This window comes from Saccostrea echinata, unplaced genomic scaffold (assembly GCF_033153115.1).
Source record: "Saccostrea echinata isolate AGI-Se365-2 ecotype Australia unplaced genomic scaffold, CSIRO_AGI_Sech_v1 ptg000054l, whole genome shotgun sequence".
Taxonomy (NCBI): domain Eukaryota; kingdom Metazoa; phylum Mollusca; class Bivalvia; order Ostreida; family Ostreidae; genus Saccostrea; species Saccostrea echinata.
In genome coordinates, this window is record NW_026889803.1 from 45,078,660 (window position 1) to 45,090,238 (window position 11,579).

The 11,579-nt window shown below is 32.8% G+C and overlaps 1 protein-coding gene and 1 long non-coding RNA gene across 2 annotated transcripts; one reads left to right on the forward strand and one right to left on the reverse strand.

Moving 5' to 3' along the window:
• Positions 1–327: 327 nt before the first annotated feature.
• Positions 328–8,988, reverse strand: LOC133205152 (methyltransferase-like protein 17, mitochondrial). The gene is made up of 15 exons (XM_061340898.1): positions 8,853–8,988; positions 8,155–8,476; positions 7,761–7,922; positions 6,999–7,122; positions 5,733–5,814; positions 5,312–5,385; positions 4,792–4,886; positions 4,238–4,311; positions 3,982–4,089; positions 3,271–3,339; positions 3,131–3,181; positions 2,744–2,836; positions 2,280–2,349; positions 1,901–2,036; positions 328–484 (listed from the first exon to the last, which is right to left on the reverse strand). Exons 1-15 carry the CDS (start codon positions 8,934–8,936, stop codon positions 346–348), a joined length of 1,683 nt encoding a protein of 560 aa, XP_061196882.1. The 5' UTR covers positions 8,937–8,988; the 3' UTR covers positions 328–345.
• Positions 8,989–9,162: 174 nt separating this feature from the next.
• On the forward strand, positions 9,163–10,336 carry LOC133206202 (uncharacterized). The gene is made up of 2 exons (XR_009723717.1): positions 9,163–9,258; positions 9,402–10,336. It is a non-coding gene; the product is annotated as an uncharacterized LOC133206202 (long non-coding RNA).
• The last annotated feature ends 1,243 nt before the right edge of the window (positions 10,337–11,579 follow it).

The following is an 11,579-nucleotide window of genomic DNA, read 5'->3' on the forward strand; positions in this document are numbered from 1 at the left end:
GTGGACAAACTGACAGATGTTTGAGATTTATTGTTCCCTTGCATGTGAAACATGAAAGCCCTATCCTTTCCCATTCAAAAGTTATGACCAAAGTAAAAGTTTTTGTGACAAATAGACTGACAGACCAATGAGATTTAATGTCCCCTTGCTTTCGGTTAAAAGCAGGGGACAATTAAAGTTTTAGATGTTTTGGTAACATATAATGTATGAAGATACATTTATCCAGTAATGATATGTATTATCCCCTTCGAGCAATGCAAGCACAGAAATGACCAAAGTATCAGTATCAATTCAAGGAGTAAACATGAACACTAGAACACCTTTTTTAAAATGTTAATAAATAATTTATTTTTGCTCAACATTGACAGGTGTTTTTGTGTGTGATGTATTTTCTACATCTGTTGTATCCTCATTTTCAGTTGTATTTAGCTCCACAGGAAGCAGGTCACCCCACTGTGATTCACACGCTATCCGATACAAATCCCTGAAAAATATTGTTTACGTCAGTTTAGTAAATAAAATATTAGAGATAAAGTTTTAGAATTTCTTAATCAGCTCATCAATCTTTAACAAACTCACCCAAAACAACAAACTTAAGTTCTTTTCAATGATGACCTTTATCATAAACTGCAAACATATTACTAATAGGTGCAATTGTAATGAAGTAGTCACCATGCATATTAACAGCACCAAAGATTAACCTCAACCTCTACCAGATGGGTATTTATCTTAGACTGAGGTTTAATTTTCATAAAAAAAATTTGATACATTCCGAAAGTTATGACAAAAACAAATATTTTCATCTTGCAAAAGATTACATCCAAATTATTAACTACTGTAGATTCCTTAATTTTTGCGAGAACATGTACTTAATTTTGCAAAATGACTCATAGACATCAAATTGCATGAATATGAAATAGCAAGTGGACTTTTTTTTAATCAAGTCCTTTTACATGTATTTCAGCAATGTAAGAATAAAAGTGAACAATTTTATTTTGTGTTCTTTGTTACTGGTGCTTCTAGCATGCAGAAATAAATTCCTCATTTACAATAAGGAATCTACAGTATCATATGTGATTAGTTTTGTTTGAATCTTTCAGAAATATTTTTAATATTTCTGACCAACATGTGGTAGTGTCTGCTTTCAACATATTCTTGAAAATATGAAGTGACAAGCCATCTTTTCTGGGTACTTTGTGGCAGAGTGACTACCCTTTGCTAGACTATCCTTACAGTGAACTCTCTATTACTGGGTACATTGTGGCAGAGTGACTGCCCTTTACTAGACTATCCATACAATGAACTCTCTATTACTGGGTACATTGTGGCAGAGTGACTGCCCTTTACTAGACTATCCATACAGTGAACTCTCTATTACTAGGTGCATTGTGGCAGAGTGTCTGCCCTTTACTAGACTATCCTTACAGTGAACTCTCTATTACTGGGTACATTGTGGCAGAGTGACTGCCCTTTACTAGACTATCCATACAGTGAACTCTCTATTACTGGGTACATTGTGGCAGAGTGACTGCCCTTTACTAGACTATCCTTACAGTGAACTCTCTATTACTGGGTACATTGTGGCAGAGTGTCTGCCCTTTACTAGACTATCCATACAGTGAACTCCCTGTTACTGGGTACATTGTGGCAGAGTGACTGCCCTTTACTAGACTATCCATACAGTGAACTCTCTGTTACTGGGTACACAGAGTGACTAACCTTTACTAGTCTATGTAACCTTCATTAGACTAGTGATTTACAGTGACTGGGTCTTCCTTTTTAAACCATCTCTACTAGAGGGGGACCAAGAGCTACTACCTCTAACTTTCTCTGATATTCTATCAAAGAGAGTGTCTGCCCATTAATTTATAAGGACAGACTAAGAATGATTTCCCCTTACTTTCCGTGTCTTTTACGACTGATTATCCTGTTTTTCAGACTCCCGTCTGGACAGCACACCACACAGTGCGCAATTTTCTTCTTACTTTGCTCATTTATGTCCTGGAATACAATTCTTGGCCAGTTGTTTGTTATGTCTAAAAACATTAAATACATTTAAGGTAAACAACAGACCTTTGTGCAAGTACATTAGAATATCTTATTAATTACATGTACTTTGAGACACAAATGCAGGTATACACTTGTATGCAGGTTACATGTCTTTTGACTGATTTATTGAAAATGTAGAAAACAAATATTGATGAGATAAAGAAATTAGTTATTAAATATTATTTGTGATATCAAGATTATTAATGATAGGAATAAAAGTATTTATCTACCTTCTACCAAATCTCCTCGTTTGAACGTGACATAGCTGTATCTTTCTGTTGCAGAGATTCTGTGTTGAAGCTGCCCAAAAAGGACAAAAAATTTAAATTACTGCAATTTAAGATTTTAACAATTTTTTTCTGTAATAAATAAAGAAAAGACTCAAGTTATATTGTATTTGCAGTTTTCTAGAATGTTAAATTATATCTCTCTTTAGACATTTATTAAAAGCTTTGAATTTTATCAGAAAAACTTCATATAAAGAGATACATGTTTGAAAAATTCACAGTTACACAGTTACTAGTACATTGAACATGTTGAAATTCTGGATAAACAAATACTTGATTAGAGTAAAAATCTAGACATGCAACAGAATTTCCAAAGATCAGAATGCCAGGAATTACAGCTATAATGTTATAACTTTTCCAGACATATGAAATAACTGGAACAAAGATTACTGAATGTAACAGCTAACCTCCCCTCTCCTCGGCTGGTGATGAACCTCAAAATTACAGGGTAAGGTTTCAGGACCACATTTAAATTTAGGACAGTGTTGATTATGGGGACACTGAAACAGCAAAATATATAAATACTTCTGTATATTAAATGTTGTATACTGTAACTCATATTTTTTTTTGCAAAAACTTTTTAAAATACATGCTTTGATATTTTTAAAAACTGATTTATTTTGATAGAATTCCTTTTCAATAATGACAAAAGGTAACTCTAACTTCTTATCACATGGAAAATTAATGAAATTTATATCTAGAAAATAGACATATAATGCTCAAGTTTAAAAATTAAGGATACACAAAACAGAAGTGATATGCACATGAATATACTATACACCATTCTTACGTACAGGAGCAAAAATATTCACATCCATTTCATCAACATCAACGCCCTTGTCTCTCTGAAATGAGAGGTAGTTTTGTACTGTTAATGAATTAGGCTACAATATGAACAAACTTGAATTTATACTAGTCCATTATCTGTACTTACCCTTAAGAGTCTTCGACGGACTTCTTGTATTGCCAGAAAACCATTATAAGTCCCAACATCCACTAACACCTTAAAGAAGTTAAAATGAGAAATGTTTTACATGTAGAAACATACATGCCCCCCCCCCTTTGTGGCAACATTAAGAAGGATCAACTGTTAATGTAGAATGTCTGCAATGAAAGTAAAAAAAAAAAGGTTTATCTTCTAGTCAGGGGCAAACACAATTCAAAGTTTTGATCTCTATCAGACCTTGATATCATTGGGAGTAATTTAAAAATTCATTGCAAATATAACCAATATCAAAAAAAGCTCTTACTTTCCAGCATATATGGAGAGTCTAGTGAGATTCAATTTTGATGAATTTTTTGACAACCTTTATATTTTTCTATGAAATCTATTTTGATAATGTTTAATAAACTGACTTCATGAAAGACTCCGAGGAAAAGACATAACAATATACAGTAAAACATGCTTATAAGTGAACACGCTTATAACGAATTGATGCTTATAGCGAAGTGATTTCTATTCCCAATATCTTAAAAATATATTGTGAACTTTAAGGATGTAACGAATTACGTTTACATCGAAGCAAAATCGGCCATCCCTGGCACTTCATTATAGGCGTGTTTTACTGTTCACAAATTTAACTTCTTAAAAAAAATTTTCAATAACGATAATGAAAAAAAAAAACAAAATACCAATAAAGCTTACAAAATAATCATTTGTTCTACTCCAGAGATCCTTGACCAACTGTAGCCTTTCACTCTGCATAGGAAAGTCCATTAAAGTATAGGCACAAATTACCAGGGAAAATCCCCCCTATAAACAATGGAAAAACTGATGAAGAAGTTCATCAAATGTTTTATATGAATGACTTAACTATAAAATATTGACACAAGCATGTCTTACTTAATGTTTTATTATCTCAACTTATCAATCTTTCTTTACAGGATGTTCGAAAACTCACACTTTGAAGTGATGGTAGTTTGTCCCTGAAGAAGACATTGGGTATCACCATGTTTTGTCTGTTTACATCACCCTCTGCATGAAAAAAATCAAAGTTCAATAAAACACACTCAGCGAACACACTTCTAATGAATTGATGCTTACAGCAAAGTCATTTCCATTCCCTGTGGCTTTAAATTATATTGTGACCTTAATGTATAAAATGAATTATGTTTCTCAAGAAGCAAAATCGTCCACCCCTGGTACTTCATGATAAGCGTGTTTTATTGTGTACAATAAATTAAAAATCAAAGCAGATTCAGTGATTTAGTTTAAAAGTGAAGTAACCTGTCGGTTGTCGGTACATTGTGTGAACACTCATGGAGATTACTCAGAATACACATGCCTATGGACTAAACAGGATAACGATTTCATTATTTATTAAATTGCTTTGAGATTAGACAAAATACTATTGAAAAGTTTTCAGACAAGTGAGAAAATATATCCTAATATGATGGAAAGGTTGTTTCAGAAATGTCTACCATTAAAAAAAAAATACAAGATTTATTGTCCTACCTTTTAATATCCGAGCAGCCATTTTGTTCATTTCTATGGCATTATCCACACAGTAGTACTGTTTAACAGACTGTGGCCAAACAGTGTTGGTTGCCCTGTAAAGCAGACAAAAAAAAGAACATAGGTTCTGACATATCATAGAAATATTTCTGTTCAAATTATATATACATGTACATGTACATTTATCCCATAAAAACTTGTTCCTTTAATATATTTTTTAACCCATAGTATATTATACTATGGGTTAAAAAAATTATTACAGAAACAAGTGTCTGTGATTTATCCATACAAAATTGAATACACTGTTGTACATGGACCATAATGCCTTGAACATACGTGTATTTACTGTGAATTTAGTTTTCACATGTGTGCAATGAAAAGCATATTTTAATTGTATATGTAAGTTACAATATTGCTCCAAATTGAAGTTAAATTGATGATAATCATGATCTGAGACAAAGATCTGTCACAAACTAGAACTTTTGAGTTTATAAAACAAAACTCTAGATTCTAAACTTACCAGACAGCAGAGCCCACTCCTGAACCCATGTTTAACACACTCTCTGGCACAAAGTCAGGGTCACGCTTTCTTATCTGCATAGAGCAAAATTCAATTTAAACAACAAAGTAAAATGGTAACAGAGAATATGGAAGGTATGCTTCAATCTTCAAGGTATAAAATTATTTTTATAATTTTGAAATAAACATTATTTTCCCAGGTTCATTGACCCTCTAATAAGAGAGATAACCATCACTGGAATTAATTACTTTAAATTTATTCCTTTTCAGGTTAAAGGGTGGTATATTTGTCATAAGGTATACTGATATTGTGTGCATTTTAAATATAAATTAGATTTCTTTTGGAAAACCATTAATATTAAAGCAAAATTTTAAATGAGTGAACAGAGGGATGCCCACACTGATGATGAGATAAATCATACCTCAGTCAGACACTGGGTTAGTACACTGTAGTTTGGGATCAGTCTGGCATTTGTGTACTTCAAAGCAAAGTCTGCATTGTACCTGTAAGTACAAGACCAGAAGTCTCTTGTGAGACTGAAGCTCTACAAGTCTGAACTTGTGATATTGTAAGAGAAAAGCTGTAACTGGACATAAAACTTATCTTTTTGAACTTTTACAATTGCAGTTTAATTATCTCTAGTAGATTTTCTCACCTCCTACAAAATTTTAAAATCTAAGTCAAACTGTAGAATACTTTATTTACCACTCTGACTTACACTATAAGTTTGTTGTGATGAGTTGTTGACTTACACTATAGGTTTGTTGTGATGGGTTGTAGACTTACACTATAGGTTTGTTGTGATGGGTTGTAGACTTACACAATAGGTTTGTTGTGATGAGTTGTAGACTTACACTATAGGTTTGTTGTAATGGGTTGTTGACTTACACTATAGGTTTATTGTGATGGGTTGTTGTTTTACACTATAGGTTTGTTGTGATGGGTTGTTGACTTACACTGTAGATCTGTTGTGATGGGTTGTTCAGACTTACACTATAGGTTTGTTGTGTTGGTTTGTTGACTTACACTATAGGTTTGTTGTGATGAGTTGTTGGACTTACACTATAGGTTGGTTGTGATGAGTTGTTGACTTACACTATAGGTTTGTTGTGATGACTTGTTGACTTACATTATAGGTTTGTTGTGATGAGTTGTTGATATAAGTTTGTTGTGATGAGTTGTTGACTTACACTATAGGTTTTTGTAATGAGTTGTTGACTTACACTATAGGTTTGTTGTGACGGGTTGTTGACTTACACTATAGGTTTATTGTGATGGGTTGTTGTTTTACACTATAGGTTTGTTGTGATGGGTTGTTGACTTACACTGTAGATCTGTTGTGATGGGTTGTTCAGACTTACACTATAGGTTTGTTGTGTTGGTTTGTTGACTTACACTATAGGTTTGTTGTGATGAGTTGTTGGACTTACACTATAGGTTGGTTGTGATTGTTGACTTACACTATAGGTTTGTTGTGATTGTTGACTTACACTATAGGTTTTTTGTAATGGGCTGTTGACTTACACTATAGGTTTGTTGTGATGAGTTGTTGGACTTACACTATAGGTTGGTTGTGATTGTTGACTTACACTATAGGTTTGTTGTGATTGTTGACTTACACTATAGGTTTTTTGTAATGGGCTGTTGACTTACACTATAGGTTTGTTGTGATGGGTTGTTGACTTACACTATAGGTTTGTTGTGATGGGTTGTTCTTCGTAACTCTCGTTTAATGTTATCCAGAACATTCCGCTGTATTTCTCTCAGTGCCTTCTCATCCTCTTCAGTCAGACAATCTTTACTGACTATGGCTAAATGCAGGCAATGAAGAAGGATTACCATTTTAACCTTGTTTAAATGTTAACCAAGAAAACTATGAGCCATTACATCTATCAGCTATGAGTGAAACAGTTCACAGCAGTATCAGTTCACTGCAGGTTTTATTTGTCGGTTTGATACACAGGCAAAATCTCCATTTCCAGTTCGGTTCATTTTTCAGTCAGGATCGTTATTCAGTCAGGTTTGGCATTTGTAAAAAAAACATGCTACACCACATGATTAAACTTTTTAAAGAAAAAACGTGATTTTTGAGGACGTATAGTTTGTAGAATAATCATTATCAGACAATTCTTTCTAATCAATTTCTTCTAGTCAATTTGCATGTAAATTAAGTAACTGGTTTTTAGTGAAACAAAAAACAACTCTGAATTTGTTTCCTCCTATTTAAATGTATTGTGTGGGAAATAACGATATCATGACAAAATTATACAACATGTATCGTATTGTGAAGAATGTGTTCCATTTCATCCCAACTATCAGCACTGTCTACAAAGCATAACTAAGTTAATTTCTATAAACTCTTACATGTACTTAAACATTAATTCTTTTCAACATCTTCCACAATTTCTCTACTCATAAGGATGACAGAATGTTCCTTGTTTGTTGTTACCTTCTAGCTTTGTGCGTTGTTTGACAGACAGTCTTTGTATGATTTCTGGTTCCAGACGCTGGGCTTTAGCTGTTAGAGATAAGATAGTCTCTGGAAATCTACGAGCCGTCAGCTGATTGTATAGCTTCATACCTTCTTCATTCAGGGTCTTATAACCAGAATCTAAACACAATGATACTTTTGTTAACCCAATTAGGTGAGTTTTCTCAGTGAGATTCTATAACTGGAAGAATATTCAAATCAACAAACTGCATTTTTAAATGTGATTAAGCTTAGCTAGCAGTATTCTATTGTAATAATTTTCCAATTATTCATTGATAAAACAGGAGGAAAATCTGTAGACTTCATTAGCTACTACAAAAAATGCACACACATCCACAAAATGTTTGCATACCTTTGTAAATAATATTCAGTGCCTTTTCCATTAATTTGGGAATTTCAATGACCTTTCTTGACCTAATGACTCCTGGATGTTTTTTGTACTTTAGGCCTTTCTCTGTGACTTGGACTCTGGCCATTGCATCAGGATCTGCTCTGACATGATTTGGAAACAGTCTGGGAGATGCCAGTATGGACGGCTTTATTGGTTTATTTTCAGAAGTCCATTCTGCTGTTGGAAAATCCCTAGATGAAGTTTGCCCCAGACTGTCTTCTTTTGAACTGTTTGTATTGTTTGATTCATTGTCATTCATTGATTTATGAAGGCTACATCTTATCTATAATAAAACATAGACAAATAAACAATTTGTATGTTTCCGAGATGGTTATGTCTTAAAATGTTACAAATTACAATAATTAAAATGTCGCCTTTTTGGTACATGTCACAAAGCAACAAAAGCCTGTATCGACGTATTGAATTGTTTGATAATTAAAATTTTTTATAGAATGGAAAGAAAAAAAAAATCAAGTGGGAAAACAGAGTGTAAATATAAGTATTGTATTAAGCAGTTAAATGATCTTGGGGTGGGGGGGGGGGGGGGGGGGAGTCTGTCATAAAGTCATAAATCATGGCGAGTATATAAATTTTCATGACAGAGTGTGTGTAAAACAAAGCATGGCAAGGCAACAGACAATTAAGAAAATGGCCCATACCTGTATTTGTTCTTTTCTTTGTCGAAATCGAGCGCAGAGTCGACAAATTCGGACTGACATGATTTGCGTCAAGGGCGCTGCCATGTTTAGTTTTTATAACAAATAAAACCATTTAGTACAAACCTCTGAAATCCGAATTTTATGAAATACGAAGAAGCTAACATTGTATTTATAAATACATATATAAATCTGTTGAAAAATGGCTCTTAATTATTGCAAATACAACTTTTTATATCAGTCATGAAAATACTTAAATAAAAAATATTAGATCCGGAAAATGATTTTCAGTACTATACAACGAGGGGGCGTGTACCGATACATTTAACCAAAAACATTGATGATTGAAGTACTCAGATGACGAATACAACTACAAACATCGTTACCATTTTAAAAGAACAGAATATAGGTATTTCTCTCTCTCTCTCTCTCTCTCTCTCTCTCTCTCTCTCTCTCAATATTTTTTTTATTAATTTGCACGACTCATATATATAATATGTACTGTATCCTATGACTCATATACATAATATGTGCTGTATTCTATATTAACAGGACTGACTGTTGGAGTATCAACTTTCCTCCTTATGAGCTATTTGTTCATGGCTTACATTATATACCGACCATGGAAAGGCAGAGCAGGTGCCCCGCCCACCTCTCGAGGTCCAGTGTTGTGACACCACTGAGGACAATCAAATAATATACCGAACGTACATTTTACTTGATTCGTTTGATTTCTATTAGATATCTATAACTATATTAGAAATCAAAATAGGCTATCGGAATAAGGATTAAGCCAGCAATGCCGATACTCTTATTCGATGACGACGAGGGAGGTGATGTAAACAACAATCACGATCTGTTTATTGTTACTATACATGTACAGCATATAGGGTTGTTTAATTATAGAATAGAATAGTATATTGTCAGATGATTGTGCAGTATGAAGTGCATTTCTTGACATATAAGTATGAGAACGAATTTTAGTTTAAACTTGCTTGAACTTTCATTTGATTAAAATTACATGTAGAGGGATAAGAAATGTTAGTCCAGTATATATAAATTTCACTGATTAGCGATGCCACGATTTTGTCCCTGTTTTGCACAGAATTTAAGACATGGCCCCCCTTCCAACTTTTCTTAACCGACACACGATATACATTGCATCTCGTTTTCGGGTGATATCGATAAAAAGATACATAAGTTGAAAGGAGTTAAAATGTATATTAAAAAACATGATTAGATAAGAGTGTGTCAATTCCAGATCAAGTTGGAAAGGGGGGGGGGAGGGGGCGGTCATGCCCCAGGTGTCTATGAATTTTTTTTTAAGTTAGTTTGTTTCCCCAAACACTTTCAAAGATTCATATGATGAAAAAATCCATTTAGGTTCTTTCTCACTTATCTACAGAGGAACCTATTATTTTATAACAGATAATCCATGATATGATGAAATGATTTTAGATTTAAGAATAAAATATATTCATACAGGATCGAATTGTCGTCTTTTACATGTAACACACATAAAACAACAAATTGTTTTTAAACTTGCTGCTATACTGTTCAGAAAATTTAAGTTACTGAAAATTAATAAAATGATATGATTTATAAATGGCTTTTAATGTTTATAGTATTGAATTATTTTTTTAAGTGTATTATGATGTATGAACCACCTAACATGTTTTGTGGATCAGTGAATGCAGGGCAACTATTTATGCCTCAGTTCATAACTCATACCTAACATATATTGACTTCTATTAAGCATAAATGTGTTGGAGAAAGAAGATGGGTGAACAAGGTGGACAAAGTGCCTATAGTGCAACAAACATGAAGTGAAAAATTAAATCTCAATTATATCAAAATTTTCTTTGATATTTCATCTAACATTAAAGTATACTTTATGTAAAATCTCTACAATTTACAAAAATCTCACAAAGACTGAAATTATTTGCCTACGAAATAGCATACACACACTAATGAGGACAAAAAGGATCATTTTCTCACACTTTAACAAAATTTTTCGATATGAGTGGGTCTTCGCTCCATTTTTTTTGAAAGTTAATCCTAAAACTTTGCATAAAAATATACATTTTTTGGTTTACAAAAACATGGAGCAAAGACCCACTATACCTTAAAAGTGCACTTTTATGACAAAGCATTCGCAACTTTCCGAGAAATTAAGTCAAGGGTCATATCACAAACATGATTTAAATACTAATATTCATCAGGAACTGTGTAGCGTAGTGGTTAGCGTTTTAGTCTATGATACTCTGGATTTTTATTGTTAGGGGTTCGAATCCTACGAATACCATTTTATTTTCGTAATAAAAGAAAAAAAAATTCCGAGATCTTTTTTTCTCAGAAAAGTTTTGTTGATCACAATTTCATAAATTTCAATAATGAGAACTTTACTTTAAATACTTAATTCACACATTGAATATGATTTTTTTTAATATATGAAGCTATAGGCATTCTGCACGCCTTGTTCACCCATCTTCTTTGTAACTTGCTGGTAATTGTAAACCATCTCAATCTCTACATAAATTTTTTTAAAAATTATTCAACCATTAAATACATACATGCAAATTACAGTTACTCTTTAATTTACAGGTCTGATCACATATTTATTATTTAATTATTATTATTTGCTTACTTTTGCATTTGTACATTGTAGTACAAATATGCAATAAACGAAAAGAATACTAGTATGATACAATGTAATTTTTAATGCATAAA